At 33.1% G+C, this 23,910-nt stretch overlaps 1 protein-coding gene across 4 annotated transcripts; it reads left to right on the top strand.

The window, feature by feature from the left end:
- Nucleotides 1–7,354: 7,354 nt before the first annotated feature.
- Nucleotides 7,355–22,741, top strand: LOC123549217 (uncharacterized). 4 transcript variants are annotated; one of them, XM_053545624.1, is made up of 11 exons: nt 7,355–7,489; nt 7,863–7,919; nt 8,171–8,610; nt 9,044–9,137; nt 10,039–10,133; nt 12,689–12,763; nt 13,667–13,832; nt 14,349–14,452; nt 18,293–18,394; nt 20,180–20,290; nt 21,907–22,045. In XM_053545624.1, exons 3-10 carry the CDS (start codon nt 8,599–8,601, stop codon nt 20,258–20,260), a joined length of 729 nt encoding a protein of 242 aa, XP_053401599.1. In that variant the 5' UTR covers nt 7,355–7,489; nt 7,863–7,919; nt 8,171–8,598; the 3' UTR covers nt 20,261–20,290; nt 21,907–22,045. The 4 variants fall into 4 exon arrangements, with proteins under 4 accessions (XP_053401599.1, XP_053401598.1, XP_053401597.1 ...); XM_053545623.1 differs by having other exon boundaries at nt 7,365–7,489; nt 20,177–20,290; XM_053545622.1 differs by lacking the exon at nt 14,349–14,452 and adding an exon at nt 22,276–22,741 and having other exon boundaries at nt 7,373–7,489; nt 21,907–22,046.
- Nucleotides 22,742–23,910: the final 1,169 nt, after the last annotated feature.

Below are 23,910 nucleotides of genomic sequence, written 5' to 3'. Positions count from 1 at the left end.
TTACTTTCATCCATTGAGTTTGTTAGGAATACATTTGATCTTAATCATAATGTAAAGTATTCTAAACTTCCTGTCGCATAAGTGACTCTAAAAAGTGACATTTAAATAGATTTGTACTTATACATTCCATGTTTCGCTTTTATTCAACGTCCAAAACTGCTAAAAGGATCCATAAAATTAATAATAAACATATCGCAAACAAAATCGTTCTCTTAACCCTGTATGTTCCGATGGTGATAATTCTCTGTTAATATATTGGTAATCCTCGTGTATTTCGAACTCCTTTTCCTATCAGTTAATGGCAGAAATCAATGTTTAATTATTTTTTTCAGTATCTCAATATTTTAAAACTCTTTTACATTCTGTTTGCTTAGTTTGATAAAATAGCACTCATTATAAATTGAAGAAAACAGACATGTAGCCACACCTGTTGAAAATTACGATACCTGTTGAAAACTTACGATTGCAAGAAGAAGGTGCTGTGCAATATAATTGCAAGGATGCAGTCCTGTTGAAAAATTACGACAGCAAACTGAAGTACAATGGAAAATGATAACTGCAAGGAGGCAGTCCTATGGAAAGCTTTGAGGAGCAGTTGGGTGAAAAAATATGATTGCAAGAGTCATTCCTGTGGAAAATTACAATTGCAATTAGGCGGTCCTGTGGAAAATTACAATTGCAATTAGGCGGTACTGTGTAAAATTACGATTGCAATTAGGCGGTACTGTGTAACATTACGATTGCAATGAGGTAGTCCTGTGGAAATTACGATTGCAATGAGGCAGCACTGTTGAAAGTTACGATTGCAAGGTGGAAGTCCTGTTGGAAAATATCGATTGCAAGGAGCCATTCTTGTAAAAGTATGTAATTGCAAGGAGACAGTCCTAAGGGAAATTACGACTGCAAGGAGGCAGTCCTGCGGAAAATTACGATTGCAAGGGGAAAGTCCTGTTGGTAAATTACGATTGCAAGGAAGAAGTCCAGTGGAAAATTGATATTGCAAAGAAGCAGACCATTCGAAAATTGCGATTGCAAGGATTCCCATAGAAAATTACGATTGAAGGAGACAGTCCTACGGAAAATTATGATTGCAAGGAGACAAAGCTATTGAAAATTTTGCTGGAGGACGAACCAATGGAAAATTACGGTTGAAAGGAGACAGTCTTATAGAAAATTACGATTGCAGGGAGAAAATCCTGTAGAAAATTATGATTGTAAGGAGGTTTTCCATTTGAAGATTGTGATTGCAAGGAGACAGTCCTACGGAAAGATTGCAAAGAAGCAGACCTTTTGAAAATACACTGCCAGGGGTGGGGGGGGGGTAGGGGAGGGAGGTGGGGGGGAGTCTTGTTGAAAGTTATAATTGTAAGGCGGAAGTCCTGTGGAAAATTACAAATGCAAGGATTTCTATAGAAAATTGCAATTGCAAGGAGACAGTCCTACGGAAAATTATGATTGCAAGGAGACGATCCAATGGAAAATTAGGATTGCAGAGAGGCAGTCTTATAATGAATTACTATTTCAAAGAAAGGAGACACTCCTGTGGCATATTATGATTACAAGGAAGCTCATATGTTGCAGATTGTGATTCTTTGGAGACCATCCTATGGAAAATAACGATTGCAAGAAGACAATCCTGTGGAAAATTATGATTGCTTTGAGACAATCATAAAGAAAAATTACTATTGCAATGAGGCAGCACTATAGAAAATTGTGTAGCCAAAATGTAGTCGTGAGGAAAATTACGATAAAAGGAGGCAGTCCAATAGAAAATTACGATTGCAAGGAGGCAGTCCTGTTGAAAACAACGATTAAACGTAGGCAGTCCGAAGTAAAATTACAACTGCAAGGAGATAGTCCTACGAAAAATTATGATTGCAAGGAGACGATCCAATGGAAAATTAGGATTGCAGAGAGGCAGTCTTATAGTGAATTACTATTTCAAGGAGACACTCCTGTGGCATATTATGATTACAAGGAAGCTCATATGTTGCAGATTGTGATTCTTTGGAGACCATCCTATGGAAAATAACGATTGCAAGAAGACAATCCTGTGGAAAATTATGATTGCTTTGAGACAATCATAAGGAAAATTACTATTGCAATGAGGCAGCACTATAGAAAATTGTGTAGCCAAAATGTAGTCGTGAGGAGAATTACGATAAAAAGGAGGCAGTCCAATAGAAAATTACGATTGCAAGGAGGCAGTCCTGTTGAAAACAACGATTAAACGTAGGCAGTCCGAGGTAAAATTACAACTGCAAGGAGATAGTCCTACGGAAAATTATGACTGCAAGGAGAGAATCCTATGGAAAATTATGACTACTTGGGGACAATCCAATGGAATATTACGATTGCAGGGAGACAGTCCTATGGAAAATTACGATTGCAAGGAGATAATCCTATGAAGTATTATAATTACAAGGAGGCTTTTTTGTTGCAAATTGTGATTGTTTGGAGACCATTCTATGGAAAATAACGATTGCAAGGAGACACTCACGTGGACAATTATGATTACGTGGAGACAATCATAATGAAAATTACTATTGCACTGAGGCAGTCCTATAGACAATTATGTTTGCAAGAAGGATGTTACAATAGAACTGAGGCAGACCTATTAACAATAACGATTGCAAGGACGAAGTCCTATTGAAAATAACGATTAAATGGAGGCAGCCAGGTGGAAAATCTTAATTGCAAGGAAACAGTCCAACAGAAAATTACGATTGCAAGAAGGAGGCAATACTTTGTAAAATTACGGCTGAAAGAATGCTGTCCTTTGGAAAATTACGATATGCAAGGAGACAGACCAGTAGAATACATGTATTACGATTGTAAGGAGTCCTGTTGAATACTTGGATACTTTTGCAAGGAGGCGATCTCACGGAAAATTTCGACTGCAAGGAGGCAGTCCTGTTGAAACTTGCGACTGAGAAGAGGCAATCCTGTAAAAAAATACGATTGCAAAGAAACAGTCCTGTGGAAGCAACGATTAAAAAGAGGCAGTCCATTGAAAATAATGATTACAAAGATGCAATTTTCTGTGGAACATTACGATTGCCAGGAGGCACATCTAGTTTTATTGCTCCATTGTGGTCATATTGTGACGGGTTTCATAAAATAATCATAACCTATTATTGATAAATATGAACTTGGATGATACGTATTATCTGTCAAAGATTTTCAATTCTTTTTATCTCATGCCGTCATTATGAACTGTAAGTGTCGAGATAAATAGGTTTATACATATAGGGTCTTCAGTATATAATGATCGGGAGTAAACGTATTTTAATATTTGAACAAAACTGTTCACAAATTTCAATAAAAAGTTCTATTATACCATTCATATGATAGTAATCTTGACAAAGCTTAGTACAGTACAATGTTGTTTCATACTGTTGTAGGCGTATTTAGGAGAAAATGACATTAAAATCAACGCTCTATTTAATCGTCATTTTGTCAAAGAGGCTTTCTTGTTTTATTTGTGAAATTTGCATTATTCAAATTAATTTATCATTGACTAATGTATTGATTCGATTTTAACTTTTATGTCGGAATTGTCGCGCGGTTCCCTACAGCTAAAATCAAAATTTATTTATCTCAAGATATAATCTCTAGAATGACATCTCATCTAAAGGAATTGAGAAACGATATGAAAAGATTCTAAAATGAAAATGGAAATTACTGCCTCGCCTACAGATTTTCGTACAATACGCCGCAACAGAGCGGATTGTCTCAAATCTAATCTCAGCCAGGCAGTACCTTTCTCCCAATCTGTGTGTTTTATCTGTAAATTACAAACGACCTAAAATAAAAAGTATACATAAAACTTAAAAGTAATGAGCTACTTGGTTAATAATTTTATTAGCTTCTTCTACTTTTACTGTACGAATATTCTACATCGGCATGCATTGGTCTTTGCTTTAACAGGCCCACGTAAGAATGGGAGTTCTTAATTGGTCTATACGACTTGCTCCAGAAATCGACATATTTTGCATGTACCTTTTAGATGAAAACTTAAGTGTTAGATTTGATTTATTGAGAAAGAAATATAATTTCAAAGAAGAATATTAAGATTTATTGAATGTCAAAAATGGAGCGCTTGAAGCTTTGGCTTACGCCGCCAAATTCGAGCCAGATCTTCCTATCAAATCATACTTCATTATTGAAGAGTTTTGTTTCATCAGAGAAAGTCACTTTGATGCCTAAATTGGAAAAGTTATCTCTGATTGAACATTTATGGAAACGACTGAAACTGAGAACTGATTTCCTTTGAAACTCGTTCATTAAGTAAGTATCTAGGCAGTGGCACAAAAATTAATGCGAAGTATTCAACTATAATCATTATTTGGCTGTAAGGAATGAAAACGCTGAAACTACTGGGTTTGGAAAAATCATCTGATGTTCAGTTTTATGTAACAAGTCACACAAATTTAATATAATAATTGATGCATAATTGCTCATCTAAAAAAAGGCTTAATGCAAAATGGGAAAACGAAGGCTCTTCGGAGACCTTTTGTAATACATCAAACAGATATATCTATGATTATTGCACCATGCCTTGAGAAAAACTAGCATATAGATATTAAGATTTTCATAACGCATTATAAGATAAGTTATCACTTCTGAATAATAAAATGAAGGCAATTTCACACCTACGGTTTTAGTTTCACTTTCATCATATAAAATACGCACACGTTTTAAGGCCCTTTAGGGGTTTCATATTATCTTTCTATACCTGATGTGCCAGATGACTTGTCTTCCCTATTGATAATTATAACTGAATAGAATTTATGAGAACAACTACACTTCAAAGAATAAAACAATTTGCACAGTTTATTTTCTCTAATAGACGCACTGTATTTTCAGTGAAAATTTGAAAATAACAAAGGCGTTTAATTGATGTGATATATGAGCATACGGAAGCAAACTTTACCTGTTGTATAAGAAAATAAATATTAATGAAATGAAATGATAAAAGCACTTAACAGTGAACTTGTTTTTCGATATTACTTTACTTAATCTTTTTAATAAATTTTCATCAGAAGAAATTTCATTTTATATGACAAACTTTATGTTTATATAAATGAGAACTTGTATTGAACAGAACATACCTGAACATACCACATAAGAAAACAAATGGTGTTTTTGTAAAACATTGGCCTTGTGTCATGAGATTTGGTAGGAAGATAAGTATAGATAAGCAGTGATTAACACATACAAAAGTCATGGTCTGTCGTTTCACAGTATTTGATTGTATTTGCATACTTAACAATGCCGTCGTCTTGGTTGATGTGAATCTTGCGGTGGGGTAAATGCATGTGAAATTGATCAGACTTTCTTCTAACTAATACGCTTATCGTGATTTGCTGTGAAAGGAGTCTTCAAATAACCCCAACAATATCGATAGGGTTTATTCATAGCTTAATGAATGTGTAATCTGTTTTGGTTATCTGATATTTAACACCCCGATGGTCTAGTACTGTTTGAGTCCTGTCTGTCACAATATACCACTATACCATGATCTCGTTATTTCCGATCGCTAACATTGATATTCATATTTCCATATTTAATAGTATGCCTTTGATTCATAAAGCTCGCTAAGTAAATTGAGTAATATAACAAATAAAGATTATATATGTCGCTTCTATGGCGCGGCCAAACCCATAAAGCAGTGAGTCTACGACCTATTTAGATGTCTTTGTTTACAATAACGCTTTAAGACAAAAAAAAAAGAAAAACAGCACGTAAAGTGTTTTTAATTTCGATAACATTTAACGCATTTTGTCCGTTCAGGTTGTTTCATCATACGGATTACAGGGGACCCTAAAATTCAAATTTCCTGAAAAAGGCATTGATATGCCAATCTGAGGAAAATCATTTTAAATTATCTTAGCTTGTAGATGTCAGCGGGAAGCTCTAGTTTATTGCATTGTTTCAATTCTACACATTTTTCAATTACAAAGCTGATCAGGCTAGTACAGTAACTCACTTAAAAATAACGGCATCACGCTGAATTTAAAATATATCTGACCTATCATATGAAAGTCATTACTGTAAAATAAGGGTGTCTGCTTAATACAGCTTATTAAACAATACTTTACATATTTTCCTACATGATTTTCTAATGGCTTCTCAAACATTTTCTCTTCATAAATCTAAAATAGCTAACAAATGTACTAACGTGACGTCATTTCGTTCATATGAGTCCCATCCCGGAATGTCACTCCTCTCAATCCAAGATGGCGGCTTTATATAGACAAAGAAGGAAAAAGTGGTATAGAGTGCCGACCTCCACTACTGATATACGATCAATGCAAACAATCTTTGAAAAGATCGTTCGGAAGCATGGAACACACGCTCGTTTTTGCTGAGACTATTCATAAGAGGTAATAAAATGCGCAATACCCCTCCCTCGCTCTTATTAGCGCTGGCCTAAGCGGAATTGTATTATAGTAAAATTTATTCCTCTCCGTGATAGAGCAGCAGCTGCAGCAGCAACAATAACAACAACAACAGCTGCAAAAGCAACAATAACAACAACAGCTGTTGCTGCAGCAGCAGCAACAATAACAACAACATGTACAACAGCTGCAGCAGCAACAATAACAACAACATCAACTGCAGCAACAACAATAACAACAACAACAGCAGCAGCAGCAGCAGAACAAAAACAACAATAACAGCAGCAGCAACAATAACATCAACAACAACAGCAGCAGCAACAATAAAAACAACAGCAACAGGAAAAACAACAACAACATCAGCTGCAGCAACAACAATAACAACAACAACAGCAGCAGCAGCAGAACAATAATAACAACAATAGCAGAGGCAGCAACAAAAACAACAACAGTAGCAGCAACAATAAAAACAACAACAACAGCAGCATCAACAATAACAACAACAAAAACAACATCAACAGCAGCAACAATAACAACAACAGCAGCAGAGGCAGCAACAATAACAACAACAACAACAACAGAAGCAACAATAAAAACAACAAAGCAGCAGCAACAATAACAATAACAGCAGCTGCAGCAGGAACAAAAACAACAGCAGAGCTGCAGCAACAACAATAGCAACAACAACAGCATCAGCAACAGCAACAATAACAACAATAGCAGCAGCAGCAACAATAACCACAACAGCAGCAGTAGTAACTACGACTGATGTTGATATTTCCCTAGGTCGAACTGTACCATGCACCAGAAAGAACGGTTGTTTGGTATACCTTATCTTAACAATAATTATAGTAAACTAGGTCATTGGCAATACGAAGATTTTGATACACTGATAAATTCACTAAACAGCTGACAAAACACTTCACAATAAGTTCGGTGGCAACATGACAGTAAATCTATTACGACTCGACACACTCAACAAATTATCTATTATTCCTTATATATTTAGGACAGAGATTCTTATCTATAAACATTTAGTCATTAGGAATAAATCAGGAGAGAAATTTAAATCTATGGAAATACAAGTAAATTATCTTCATTTTTGGCTTTTTTTTTGCAATATGTTTATTTTCATTAAGTGTACCATGTGTATGTACAAATGCAGCCAAAACTGATGTTATCATTCATGTAATTTATATGATATAATGAAAGAATAAAATTTGAACCATTGTTAAAAATTGGAACTATAGGTAAGCCATTAGTAGTCGCCATATGACCAATTTTGTGTCGGCATGACATTAAACAAACATTAAGAAAACAACAAATATTTTAAGCATAGTCATGATACGACAGTCGGATTTTTGCAAGGAACACAAGTAAGTTGGTACAATTTGGTAAGCGGTAATTGACTTTTATATGTGAATTTTATCATAGTGCCAATTTTAATTTATATTTCAGTGTTGCCAAGAAGTGTAGATACTATTGTTTTCTACCTGAATACATTTCTAACTGTTGGTAAGAGATCACGAAATTTAGATCAAAAACGCAATTCTGCTCAAAGATTTTAAATACTAAAATATTGTAATGATATTAAGGTAGTTAAATTTATTTTATTCGATGTAGAATTTGATGAAACCATGATTTTTCAAAACATCAAGATATACCAAAAAAATTAGTTTATTTCATTAATGATTTAAACCTAGGTTCGGACGGTAATCCGTAAATATCTAACCTACTTTTTCAATCCATTTCTTTTTGTATTTTAGCTACCTGTTATAAGTGTTTACAGTGCGACGATGTACCATTGCCAAATTTATGCGACAAAGTTGGAGAATGTGGGACACACGAGTTATTTATAATTCAATTTATATATACTTTTTAATATATGGTATTTTCTTGTTCTTAATTGTCCCATTTTCAAATAAACAATTGTGTTATATTACAAAACAAGTCTGGAATGGATGACTTTACTCATAGAATATAATCTGGTCCAACATTTGCTTTTACCTTCAAAGAAAATCTTTGTTTAAAGGGACAAAATATGGCACATGTATCAAACTATTGTTTCGTATCAAATTTTTAAACTCAAAAGGTATGGAATGCTTGATGGTAAGTTACAATTTATGTTTTTTAGTTGTGTGCAGTTGAGCAATATAATACTTCCGCCGGAAGCTTCAGATACAGACAAATATGTATGGATAAGCAAGTAAGCAATAACAAATAAACAACTTTAAATGTGTTGTCTGGTATATATATTGCTGTGACATTTGTGTAACGTAACATTCTGTAATTAAGATCACAAAACACAATCTCGCATTCTGAGATTTAACCACAGGTATCAATGCTTTACGATGCGCTGACCTGAAGTCCCCACTGATATTAAATTATTTCTGAGTAAATCGCAACATTTTATTTTGTGATTTTATTATTGATGGCTATATTGTATATATATCTTAGAAACAATGTGATTACACCTATCTCATATTTCAGAATATGAACATAAAACCTTTGGTAAAATGGTTCTCAAACGTTTAAAACTGATTAAAATATTATGATATACTCTTGTAAATGAAATTTGTAGTAATGACAGGATTCTAAACACAATACGTTTATATGTATTAGAATATTATGTTATATAGAAATGTGGAGATTTCAGTGCCGGTTATAATGCGTTGACGTGTACAGAGTGTTGTCATGGTGATCTCTGTAATGCAGGTGGATGTGGAGAGAAAGGTAAGTCATTACTCGTCTAATCTGGTCGACCGGTAATATGAAACGACCAGTACAATACTCCCAATCTAGAAGTCTCGAGTCTATGACAAATTGACATATAACAATACCTCTGAAATCATTTGTCCTCGATTGAGTTGTGGAAAACAAGTAAGCCCGGAAGCTTAATCCAGGAAACTTTGACTAGTTATCTGATCAGCTTTTAGTGTTGACATTCTGTTGGAAATGGTAATCAACCAATTTAATACTAAGACATATAGATATATCATATTTCATCATTTCTGCCAGGCACTAAAAGTACATCTAATATAATATATGAAATTATGAAATTAGCGTAGATCTACATGTACACTTGTGTGAATGTAATGCGAGAAAGATACTGTACGTCATGTATTTGGTGATTGTGTAGTATCTGTTTTAATTACTTAAGAAATGATATATCTAAAACGGTGATTTGTCGTTAAATAAAATCATTGTTTGGAGAGTTCAGATGCAAAGGAATTGTAACACAAGGTCCTAGCCGGAGCGATATGATAATTCGCATGTGAATGACAAACTATGACTTTATTCAAGAGAAGATTACTGTTTGAGATATAATTTCGATTCTGATACACTATCAATGTTTACTTTGCTCATTATGCATCAAATATTTTTTCCGTTTTGTGTCGAATTATCAGCGCATCGCAATGACGTTTGATGCTATGACGTAATAGTTGTGAAGTAAAAACTGTGATTTTGTTGCATATATAATAATAAAAATTATAATGTTGATGTTAGATTTGAAATTCTTTTTTTTTAAAAAGCTAACTTCTTATTGTTGTTGCTGCAGAATGAATTAGAAAAATTGAAAGGGGTGCATAAGATGGAATATCAATATTAATACTTGCTTCTTTTAAATGTAAAGGTTTTGACCCTGCACTTGGACCACTATGCTACACGTGTCACCTTCAGATTGGAACACGAAGTTGCAACAAAATTCAGCAATGTGGAAGAGATAAGGTTTGAGAACTGATTTCTAAAATATAACATACTTAAATTTTTTGTATTTTTATATTAAAACTGGTTTAGTAACATGTATTGAATATTCTATAACTTAATAGAAATGAAAGATGTTGAAGCTAAAACCATTTAGCCGAGATAAACCAGACCTTAAACGCCATAACTTACACTGTATATAATAGAAAAAAATGAGACTAAGATGTATTTAGTCAGAATAGTAGATCTATTACAGTTGCACTAAAGAAAACTTTTGATTGACCTAGTTTACAGATTGCTTGTCCCTTAAGATAACTATTTAGATCGCATATAACGATTTATGAAATATGATTCGTTTAATTTTTTAAGATTTATATCATTTTTTTATTTAGAAAATATTTTACAAATCTGTTTATATTTGGAAAGGCAAAATTGACCAAATAAATAGTTTATGGCTGCAGAACGATGTAAGACAATAAATAGAATAAAATAATTTACCAGTCATCAGTTTTTTGGACAAGGCTTAGGGCTTGGGGGTAACCAACTGTTCCCAAAAGTTTTACTGTATTTTATTCACTATTCTCGAAGTGAAGGAACCTTGGATAAAACATTTGTTTTAATTTTAATGGGAATGGGGATGTCGTAAACCCCGTATCACTGCATATATAAGGGCAAAAAGTTAGTTTGAAGACAAAATAAAAAATATTATGTATAAGACATTTCCTTTGGTGACTAGTATCTTTTTGTAACAATACGCGCTATGATCAGGCCCCATGTTCACAAAACATTTTTGGTCTCAGCTGAGTTTGAGTTTGAAATTTAAATTTTAATTTACTAAAATTCCAAGGTTAAATTCCAACGGAGACTGACCATCAATACTGAATAGTCACTTGAAAATAGTTATTGAGGACGCTTGCTACAGTTTCGTAATTTTTTTCTCAATAATAGATTTTGATGAAATGTTTTGTATTAAAATGTCATGTTATGATGTATTGAAAAAGCTTTGTTTCAATTTAATTTGCCCCTAGATATGGTGTTATTTTAAACATTTTTCAAAATTTCTGTAATCCTAAAATATATTTCAGTAAAGTACAATAATCAGCATAAATTTGATTATCTAAGCATTTTTATAACGGAAAACAATATATCTATTTGAAACATGCTCAAAGAAATCAAAAGAACATGATTTTATAAAGAATACTTGTTCAGCAGACCCAAGGGCTATTTTTGCATATTTTTGTCAATTTTAAGTTGGTACTTCAGCTATTTTTTATCGAGTTTCACATAATAGAATTTAATCAAACTCTGCACATACCTTTGGTTATGTGTACCTAATTTAAAACAAAAAGAAAATTGATAGGTCACCATATTAGATTTCGCTTAAATCAAATTACAACGGGGTGGAGCTGTGGCGGGCATTTATACAACGCAGGTTGGTACGAAATACTCATTCAGTGTTTGAGCAAATGACTTAGAAATATATATATAAAATTATCAAACGGCAGATTTCTTAATAAGCGGATTTTATGGTGTTTCTGAAGCATTTTGATGGCATAGAACGATGAAAGTTTTATCCCTTTTTTTAACAAAACCTATAGTTTACGAATGTACGGTACGGGTACGGTACGGGGTTAGAAACAGCTGTGACTCAATGCAGAGTTTGAGCGCTGGTATAAATAACAGATTCCAGTATATGTCGGATTGAAGCAATTTGAACAAAAAGTACTTTAAATGTATATATTTTGTAACCATGGTGATACTTACCCTTACCTTTAGTCAGTATATTATACATTTTGTACATTAAATGCATGCGAACATACAATAATTTGCGAATTTTTGCCGTACGTGACATTAGATAATCACTTCCGGACATGCGCAAAAGACCGCACCAAGTCTGCAGTGAGCTACATCGAAACTAAACTGGCATGGTTTTGGGGTAAATATCGACCCGTCCGGAAAAACTGTAGCGAGTGCCTTTAACTTAAAATTTAGTTTTAAACATGCTGTTTAGATATAAATGACAAATTAAGTTTCATTATCAAACTCAGCTGAGTCTGAAAATGTTTTGGGAACACGGGGCCAGTTTTTTTATCTGTCTAGAGATTTAAAAGACTTGTCAAAAAATGAAAGGTTTATATACTTTCTAAATATAAGAGAAACACGAAAAAGAAGATTTTAGCAAATATAATTTTTCTTAATATAACAAACAGATGAAAAATGCAAATTAAAGCAAACGCATTTTTTTCTAAAAATAATGAGAAGATAAAAAAGAGAAGATTAGCAAATACATTGTTTTCTAATGTAATAAAAAGAAAAAATGTAAATTTTAGCATTATTTGTCTAAATATACATAAGGAAGAGAAGAGATTAACATTTTACCTGATAAAATATTTTCTCAATAAAATCTATAACAAAAAGTTAAAAAATAAAGATTTTAGCAAAAAGGATTTCATAAAGCATTGCAAATTACCGTATGATAATATCAAGAGGTATTACAATTTAACCTGAAAATGAAAACGCCTGCAAATTAATACCACGCTATCTAAAACGCGTTGTAATGAAGCAATATTGGCTTACAGGATTGCTCTATTCATCCGGTGACAAGACTTGGTGCATCCAACAATCTGTTTGAAACAAAATGCACAGAAAGAAACGTACGTATAATTATTTTATTCTATATACATTTGACAGTGTTCCCTTAAACAGGAAATGATGTTTGATAAAACCTGTTTTATTTTTGTTATGGATTTTTTTTCTTGCTACATTCATTTTTTATCACATGTAATTAAAGGTTATAGTACGTCATTAGCCCACAAGAACCGACACCATTAAACGCACTCTGCTATTCGTAAGTATCAAAACAGCAGTCTTTTAGTACTGTTTGATGATTTTAATATGTCTTTTCGTACTTTGACTAGGTATTATTAAATTTTCTAGTCCTGCGGGATCATGGAGTCCGTCCTAATCAGTGTAAGCCTGTGCTAGAGGGCCTAAGAATATGTTGCACAGTTCATAACCTCTCATGATCAGACTCAGTTAGACTAAGAACCTAGTAGATTTGTATATATGTTATGAAGAGCAACGGTCTAAGAGACCTGTACTGGTTTTTCACAGGAAAAACGGCTTTGCGTGTATCGGTGCTATACACTGGACAACGAGCATATTGAAGAACCAGACTGTTTATTCGCAAAGAGAGAGGCTAAATAAGTCGGACATGCCTGTATTTAATGCATTTCTCTCTGTCTGTTATTAGGACTTTCTCTCGCTCTGTTCCTCTCGTTAGATCGCTCTTTGTCTGTACTAGTAAAGGATGCAATGGCGCCCTGGGTATCTGCCTTTTTATATGTAAAGCGCCTTTGAACGTGTAAATCTGGTATAATATAAAATATATGAAAGAAGAATGGAATCTACTGTCATACTTATTTAGGAAACTTGTAGTTTGGTAAATGTTTTGCAAGGAGCAACGCTGTATCAATTAATGAATCAATAAACACGTAGATGCAAGTCCATTAATACACCTTAAACTAACCTGTACTGCATATGATTGTGCTTTTTAGATATGTGTTACAAGCAATAGGATAGGTTCATCTGCGATTGTTGGCCGTAAAAGATCTACATGCAGCATTTGCTGCAATTCTACACTGTGCAATGACTACGATCCTCGGCTTTGTGTACCAACAACAACAACTAAAAGTATCACCACAGTGCTTGCTACACATGAAGGTAAAAGTTTCAGAGTCTAAATGCGTTTTACGGTCGCCATATACATATTGCATATAGAATGCACCCGATCAAAATTAGAGCAAACTCGGTTTGACTGAGTCCGTTCATGAGAGGAGGTATAAAATATGCTATATCCGTCACGCCCACTAGCACCGACTTTTACAATTTCTCTTACAAAATAACATTGGAGCTGGAGCTATGATCTTAAAAGATCAGAAATGATACCAGCAAAAAATCTGCCGAAGGAAAAAAGCAGCATGCCAATGCAATTCTTTGAACAACGGATTCATCGACGGTTTAAGCCAACTTTCTAAATGCTTTCACTGTTCAAGATTGATTGTTTAGTTTTAGTCCCTTAGGCTATGTCATTGATTATTAGTAAATGCGCATCCACGAATGTTTCTGTTGTATTTTTAAAGAAATTTCAGAAAATCTATATCTACTTTATGAAATTAAACGAAATAAGACTCATTTTGGACGACCTGTGATTCTCCACTTTTTTATTTTATTATCCAGCAGCGTTGTTTGTGCTGTGTGGCGGCCGTACGTCTCCCCGTACTTTCAATCAGAGCTGTTATATTTCGATCTCTTCAGATCGTTCAGCAAGACATTTATGTTGTGTAAGTGTACTGTTTAATTTTTCAGCTTGAACATTTCGGTTTAGGTGGTTCCAATACTCCCGCTTTAAAAGTTTTGGTTATTGTTTAACCACCCCTTGGATATGGTGCCTGACTTTTTAACTTTGTTTTTGGCAGTTTCAGAGATATACAGGCTCCTTAACCACAGGTCCCCTCCCTATATTCCAGTTTATTAAGTTATGTCCATTATTTTTCGTTAAGGGCAAACCCATTATTTTATCTTGTGATATACAACGCTTTTCACGGAATTGCACTCTGTGCATCATTGAAGGTTCCATGCACACCGCCGTATGAATACATCTGCGGATGTCTAGTACTCATAACATGTGTAAATGTTGAGTTCTGCTCAACCCGGTGCTAGAGGGCGTAAACGGTAACTTGCATCCCCACTACCGTCCATGAACACGCTCAATCAAATCGAGCCTGTAACATTTTCGTTTATGTCGTGTTTGACGACCTGTAGTTTTCCAAATGTTTCATGAGCTTTAAAGGTATATCTGACAGATTTTTCTGACATTTTTTTCTGATTTTTTTTCAGTTGTTCTCTTTGACGAACGAATAAAAATAATTAATGAAAATGTAAAACTAGGTGTTCGTTAAATTGCAGATAATATTGTTTATAAGTGCCAACTACCAGTATATGCAAAAATGCCCGATTTCTATCAATCTTGTTTTAAAGTTTAATTTTTCTATTAACTATTTAAAAACATGATCTCAATATATCAACTGATTTGACAAAGAGACAAACATTAAGATGTCAAAATAACAAGTTGAAAATAATTAAGTTCCATTTCTTGGGTGAAAAATATCCAAATTTACATTCTAAAAAAGTTTTTAAACATATATAGACAGATTTCTTCTTTTAAAGCTTTGGTGCACTTAAACTCTGTCTCAGTTTGATTTGATTCAAACTTAAAATAGTTGTTTGACATCATCACCCGCATCATATGACACAAGGTTTATAGCTCTGGCACTTTAAAGCTAACTTTAAAGTTAATTTTGATACATTTTCCCTAGATATCTGTTATCAAAAAAGGATATCATTCAAACTTTAGTAGTTCCACATCACCACCCACATCACATGGCACAAGGGTCATTACTCTCACATCAATAATTATGTCATGAATTATCCCCCTTTTTACTTTGATTTGGCACACTTTCACTCTATCTCATTAAGTACTAAATGGATTTGATTCAAACTTTTAATAGTTGTTCCACATCATCACCTACATCATTTTGCAAAAGGGCCAATCAATATTTAATAGATTATCTACCTTTTTACTTAAAATTTCAGGTGAAAGTTTTAATGCACTTTCACTCTAACTCTTGCACCAATATATCATGAATTATGTCCCTTTTTTACTTTAGATTTCAGGTATAAGTTTTGGTGCACTTTCAGTCTATATCAGTTAATACCAAATGGGTTTCAATGAAACTTAAATACTCAGAATTTCTGGTTAATTTTGATGCTTTTTCACCACATCTCTGTTATTACTAAATGGATTTGATGCAAACTTAATTTATTGATCTACATCATCACCAATACAATATGACGTCAGGTCCATAATGCTGGCACCGGTATATTATGAGTTATGCCCTCTTTTCAGTTAGAATTTTAGGTCTAAGTTGTGATGCACTTTTGCTCTATCTCAGTTATTACTAAATAGATTTGATTCAAACTTAAACTAGTTGCTCATACTATTATTCACATGATATGACACAAGGAGCATTTATTTTGTAGATATGCTTCATGAATTACGTCCCTTTTATACTCATTTAATGTTTTCATGCACTATCTCTATCTAACAGTTGACACAAACATAAGCTTTTGTCCAGTATTTTCATGCACTTTGGAAATATAAAACACTCAGTGACAGTTTCAGCTTCATCTGATATGCCCTATTTACTATTCAACATCGAAATAGTCGAGGGTGCTGTCTCATGTGACAGCAGTGCTCTTGTTCTATGCCTTCTTGGTATATATTTTACGGTTTGATCTATTCAAGAGCATTCTATCTGAATGAAAACAAATGACATTGACAAAAACAAATTTTGGCCGAGAAAACAGATTTCACAAATCGTTAATTATGCTATATCTATTTTACCTGTGACAGGATACTATCACATCTGTTTGTCGTTTCTAATGCAGTGTGCGAAGATGCTCCAGATGAGTTACAACCTTTTATTTGTGCAGAACAATCTCTCAGTTTTAAAATACCTATTTTCGTATTGATGTTCTGTTTGCAAAGACAGTGTATATAAATTTACTTTAAACTACAATAAATAGAACTATGATATATATTCTTTAAACATAGCTTATGATGCCAAAAAATGTTCTAATAAGTCTTAAAACTCGAGTAGAAAATTATGAATACGGAACAAGTATATATGGAAAGAGATTTCAGTTCCTAAATTTTTTATCAAATTTAGCAGTAAAAACCACTCCTGTGGCAACTTCAACTACCATGGCCGCCTCGACTGCAAGTCCATCTACTGTTACTTCCCCATCTGTAAGCATACTGCAGTCTTCAAGTCGTCTAGAAAATGTATATTCACAGAACCTTTAAATTATACATAACAAATATTATTTTACATATATTTCCTACACTTTCAGTCCAGTTGATTAACCATGTCCACAACAAGCAGATCAGTAATTAAACATTTCAGTTAATTCATCATCATTTATCAAACCAAAACGTTCATATATGATAAACCTCCACCTTAAATAAATCGAGTTCATCTGAAAATAATCAGTTTTACATATTTCAACAAAAAGCAAACTGAACCAAATTCTGTATATCACTCTCTTACAAACGTCAGATAGTTTAATGTTGTATCTGATAAGAAATATTTAAAGTTAATGTACCACTTGGGTTTGATGTTTCTTTTGACCGTAAATGGTTTAATGCTGACCATTATTTATATGCGCCTTGGTTAACTAAATTCATCGCTTGAGTAACTTAAGTTAATTTATTTTAAATGTATTCCATAGTCTTCGTTTAAACCGGGACTAATTTCTAATTTGTAATAATAGCAAATTGTCCAAGTCATGTGCTAAGTTAGAAATCAAAGCAATATATGAAAGCATACTGCAGTCATCAAGTCGACTAGAAAATGTATATTCACAAAACTTTTAAATTACACATAACAAATATTATTTTACATATATTTCCTACACTTTCAGTCCAGTTGAAAACACATGATTTGAATGTTTGTTTAAAATCGAACTGAAGGCTTATCCATCGAAATTGTACTGCTGGTTTTGATGAACTATAGGAAAACAGTCGTTATTATATTTTTATACTGTCTTTTAAGAAGATGCAAAATGGTAAAAAATATGGAAATACAGGCGAAAGAAGGAACTTGGTCGTAAGAAAATAACTGTGAGACAAGTTTCGTCCTATATCGTTTCTTTTGCGATATCTGATGACTTTTAAGTGCCAAGTTTTCAAAACCTTGCAAAAAGAAATACTGTATGGATCAAAAATGAGAGATGAATCAAAAAGGCAAAAATGATGTGGACAAATATTGAGAGACTTTGGATTTAAATCTCTGGTATTTTCCTCTGTTTCAAAACAAAGGATTTAATTCTGTTTCTTTTAGGGATTACGGTTCACACACATGATCCTTTCTGCCTAGACCTTGCAATTGACTGTGACCAGTTTGTTCACTTTTGTATACTAGATTTATACAAGGACTGGACAAAAGAAAACTGTACAAGGTCGTGTGGTTATTGTTAGAAAGTACGTAAATTAATATTATTGCAGTATGTGTAGGCATTAATAATTTGCATTTGTCTTTGTCTTTGTCTTTCTTATGCAGTGTGCGAAGATGCTCCAAATGTGCCATGCCACGAAAGAGCCTGCAACGGTAGTCCAAAGGAGTATATGGAGAAAAACTGCCGCAAAACGTGTAAATTTTGCGGTAAGTCAACAGCAAATACACATCTCCTTGATATGTATATTTAAAGTGAATTCCTAAAGCTTTTTTCCTTTCATAGATATTTTCCAAATTCACATTATTATATGATAGAAAAAAATTGTGCTGAAAACAATCAACAAATAAAAACAATGGGTCACCAGGCTTGTTTTTGTGAAAAATTGTTTTGAACACACCCACTTTGCTGAAACTGTAAGCGACGTTTCCACATTTTCATAATTTTCTGTTTTTTTTATAAATACCAACAAAAATATGCATCAAGACAGCACAATAAGATTTATTCATTTTTCAGATTTTATTATATACTTATTTGATATCATAGTCATATTTTTAATACTATATCATTACAATAATGGGTACAAATGAAAAACAAAAAATCTTGTTTCATATTCACTTTTGTGGGTTTTTTTTTCAATGAAAAATACTCATAGTAAAGAATATTTTTTTTTCAATTTTGAAAAAAGTATTTCATAGATTTTTTTCCTGTTTTCCTTGTGTATACTTTTAGGTTATTGTATTGTGAACATAAATCTGGCCAAAATTGTATTGGTCACTAGGCTAAATTGTATGTTAAGACCGCTTGAATACAACTGTTACACCTGTTCGGACGAAAAATGGCGCCAATTTAACCAAATTGATTATATCTGCTAAAAGTTCAAAAAAGTTAAAAAAAAAATGTCTTAGTCCTTTCTATAATTGAATACTAAATGATCTGAAAAGAGATATTGTCTTATCAATACAAAGTTAATTGTCTAACATTATATGAAAAATACTGTCTTTGTACTAAAATGCGCTGTCAAAACACAGCCACAAATGGCAAGTTGCATGATACATGTCAGGCATGATACATGTCAATACAACATAAACCAGTATCAACATTTGATTACTGATAAAACTTATTAAAAAATGTTATTTTATTTAAGATTCCTCATATTTAAGATTGTCTGTCACATAATTCAACAAATGTTGACTTCACTTCAATTTTCCATAGAGAACGTAGGCTGCGCAGAAAGATGCGCATAAAAACTATAGGAATTCCCATTAAAGATGTACTGTTCTCAACTTTCGCCATTTTGACAGAACAACATAGAAATATTCCACTTGACTAAAAACAACACATGTGTATGTGGTGCTGCCGTCATATTGGTTACAGCTTTTAAAATTCTTGTTTTTAAGTGCTATTAAAATTCTAAATTAGTTTACTACACCGGCATACGGTTTATATGACTATATCAGCGTGAAGTAATTTAAATGATACTGTGTCGTACTTTTAAAATTTTAAAATTTCAAATTTTGAAATATTTCATCGTTAATTACTATTCTAAACGTAACTGACATCATAGTATTTCAAAAAATGAATTAACTAAAATAGTTCAGGAAGGACATATGACGGAAGTATTTAAACATGACCATATATTTTTTCGAATGTTAAAAACATTTTGAAAACGCCATTCTTTCGAGTTAGTGTAATAATTTAATATTTTTGTTGCCAATTTTGAACAAGACCATTTACAACTTTTATATTTGTGCAGAAAAAGCTCTCAGTTTTAAATTACATATTTTCCTATTGTTGTTCTGTTTGCAAAGACAGTGTATATTAATTTACTTTAAACTACAATAAATGTGACTATGCTATATATTTTTCAAACATAGTTTATGATGCAATAGTATTGTCTTTATAAGTGTTAAAATCCGAGTAGAGCATTATCAATACGAAACAAGTATATATGGAAAGAGATTCCAGTTCCAAATATCTATCAATTTTAGCAGTTAAAACTACACCTGTGGCAACTTCAACTACCACGGCCATCTCGACTGCAAGTCCATCTACTGTTACTTCCACATCGTTAAGAACATCGACCATGTCGATCAGCAGATCAGGTATTAAACATTTCAGTTTACCCACCACCATTTATCAAACCGAAACATTCATATATGATGAACCTCCACCTAAGATGAATCAAATTCATCATAATATGATCAGTTTTACATATTTAAACAAAAAAAGGAATCTTAGAAGTTTATGTATCACTTTCATTTGATGTTTAGCTTGACCTTAAATGTTTAATTGCTTATCATTATTTACATTCGCCTTGATTAACATAAATCGCTTGAGTAACTTAACATAAATCATTATACCTGTATTCCGTTGTCTTCGTTTAAACCGGGACTTATTATACGCCCGAAGGGACGTATTATATTATGACGCTGGTGTCCGTCTGTCCGTTAGCAATTTCGTGTCCGCTCTGTAACTCTTGAACCCCTTGAAGGATTTCAAGGAAACTTGACACAAATGTTCACCACACGGAGACAACGTGCAGAGCGCATGTTTTGGATGTCTCGCTTCAAGGTCAAAGTCACACTTAGGAGTCAAAGGTCATACCAGTTTGTTTCGTGTCCGCTCTGTAACTCTTGAACCCCTTGAATGATTTCAAAGAAACTTGACAAAAATGTTCACCACACCAAGACAACGTGCAGAGTGCATGCTCCGGACGACTCGTTTCAAGGTCAAGGTCACACTTAGGGGTCAGAAGTCATGTCGGTTTGTTTCGTGTCCGCCCTGTAACACTTGAACTGCTGGAAGGATTTCTTAGAAACTTGGCAGAAATGTTCACCACACTGAGACGATGTGCAGAGCGCATGTTCCGGATGACTTGCTTCAAGGTCAAGGTCACACTTAAGGGTCAAAGTCATATATGACTTTGCTTTGTGTATATTGCTCTGCATTGTAATACTCTTGTTTTTATTTGGCAGAACTCTTTTTTGTTCACTTACAATATTTTTTTGTTGATTACTTCCCTTTTATATTACTATAAATAGCTCATTTTGAAACATTTTTTATTATTGGCCGTAGGGAAAAACCGAGACCACTTTTCTGTGGTACAACATGGATGGTACCTCTAATTTTTAGGTGTATTTTTACATACCTGTACCTGATAAGGATTTTTTGTGGACTTTGAATATTTTTTTTTTTGGACTTAGATTTGTTTTTTGAAGTTTTCCTTTTGTTTGTTCCACTCCTTTGGGCTACAACAGTCAAGTTCTTTAAATTTTGCTCCCATCCTATGATGTAATCCTTCGGGCGTATATTGTCCCGCTTGGCGGAGCTCTTGTTTCTAATTTGTAAAAGTAGCAAACTGTCCAAGTCATATGCTAAGTTCGGGATCAAAGCAATATATGAAAGTATACTGCAATCTTCAAGTCGAAAATTGTACAGCTTGATTTGGCGAACTATAGGAAAACAATGTCAGATACAGACGAACTAAGAAACTTGGTTGCAAGAAAGTTAATATTAGAAAATTTTCGTTCTGTATCGATTCTTATGCGATATTTGGTGACTTTAAGTGCCAAGTTTGCTAAGCCTTGAAAAAGCAAATACTGTTTGTTTCAATCAAAAAGGCAAAAAATGATGTGGACAAATATTGAGGGACTTTGGATTTAAAGCTTCGGTATTTTCATCTGTTTTAAAACAAAGGATTTACTTTGATTTCTTTTAGGGATGACAGGTCATACACATGATCCTTTCTGCCTAGACAATGCCGTTGGTTGTGACCAGTACGTTCACTTTTGTGTACTTGATGAATACAAGACCTGGACAAAAACAAACTGTAGAAGGACGTGTGGTTATTGTTAGAAAGTACGTAAATAAATATTTTGTAATATGTGTAGCCATTAGTAACTTGCATTTGCCGTTGAACATATAAATCTGAAAGCAACAACACTGTTAGAAACAGTAAAACTAAAAATTACATTGTTGTATTTCAATAATCCATTGAAAAGCAGGAAATAAATTTATATAACCTGACATGTTCTCACACTGCTTTGAAGAAAACTGGTCAAACTAGTTTATTTCTTTTTCATTTCAGGAGGAGACATCAATACGCTTTAAAAACTTTCGTACCGTATTTTGATTTAGTATCAAATGCCACACTATGTACATGCTTTGGAGGGCATTTCCGAACTTCATTTCTGAAACCTAATTTCTCATGTTAACCTGCACAATTGTTAATATGTTACATTTTTGTTGTGATAAAACGCTAAATTAAAATATTAGAACGGGAAATAATGTTGCTGTATAATCTATGTCCTTCTCATTGACAAGATGGTAACGGTTATTATTAGAGAGAACATGTAATGAATGGTGTTAAAAGAATTATCAAATGTCATTTTGACATTTGTACAGTAATGAAGGAGTCCCGAAAGGTAAAAAAAAACTAGTAAACATTTGCTATATTTTACAATCAGTGTTAATCTTAAAAAAAAAAAACAAGCGTCCAAAAGCGACAAAAATCACAATAAAATTGAATTTCTTACTAATTATCATAAATTAGTAGCTTGGCTAACTACAATAGACATCGGCAAGATAAAACTTTCTTATCAACAGTTAAATTAATTACGGATAAATATGACGTGAATTATAGTGATGTTAAAATATTGAAATGTAGATATGTAGAAATTAATAATAATAATCTTCGATATTGATGAAAGTTCGTTTTTTTCGCATTTTCTATGCTTCCTATGAATTTCATTGGTGAAATTTAAGAGCAATAATATTTCACGACTTTCATGTAGCTGATACTTTCTAAATCGCGACATCGGCAAATTGTATTCCTTTGTATTTATTAGTTGATTGATATCTTTGTTAATGATTTTGTGTTATCAATATGTGCCGTTTCAGTAACATTTATTTTACGTTAATGATAAAAAAATATATTTCCAGTTTACAATTGTTTAATGTGACAAAGTTTGGGTAAAAACTCACTACATCTGTTTCATTTACAGCTGATAATTGCACCTCACTTTATATAAGACAAACTGCATTGATATTCAGTTGCAAAACGTGGTAGGCATATGTCTTAAAACAGCCAGTTCTTGAGGATATTTACTACAGGTACATATAACCGGTGCAGAAAATGCAATAAACATTGACTGGCCTCAGTGTTGTTGTTTTTATTGTTGCTCTTGTTTCTGGAAAGTTGTTACTTTGATTGGGATCTATACGATTTGTGTTTAACAACATCTCAGTGTCTGTCTGATGTTATTGTTATGTATAGATTCATCTGGTGAGAAGTGATTGTGTTTACATTTTTTTTGTTTAATATAGGAACATGGTGGGGTGAATGCGTCAGGTTAAGCAACCAAAATCCAAATTAAATTCCCTAGTGGTGGTTTTGCCACTGACCTTTCAATACGAGTTTCTTCTGTGTTTCTTTTTCATGTATGTTTACGTGTGTTTTCCTTTATGCACCCATTTGTATCTATGTACACAGTAGGTGTGCACGTGTATATGTTTTCACATACCCCTATTCCTAGTACAGCATATAATGGTGATGTTTTTCGGAAATAAATGTTTTTAATTTATTTTAGTAAATTGTATGTAAATGGTATAAATAAGAATTAAGCAATTAAAGGCACAGGCCTCCAGATCGTACAACAACAAAAAAGAGAATTTTTAGATATCAGAAAATTATTGCTATGCCGGTATTTCTTAAGAAAGCCTT

This window comes from Mercenaria mercenaria, chromosome 6 (genome assembly GCF_021730395.1).
Source record: "Mercenaria mercenaria strain notata chromosome 6, MADL_Memer_1, whole genome shotgun sequence".
Lineage (NCBI taxonomy): Eukaryota > Metazoa > Mollusca > Bivalvia > Venerida > Veneridae > Mercenaria > Mercenaria mercenaria.
This window is presented reverse-complemented; position numbering and strand designations above follow the sequence as displayed.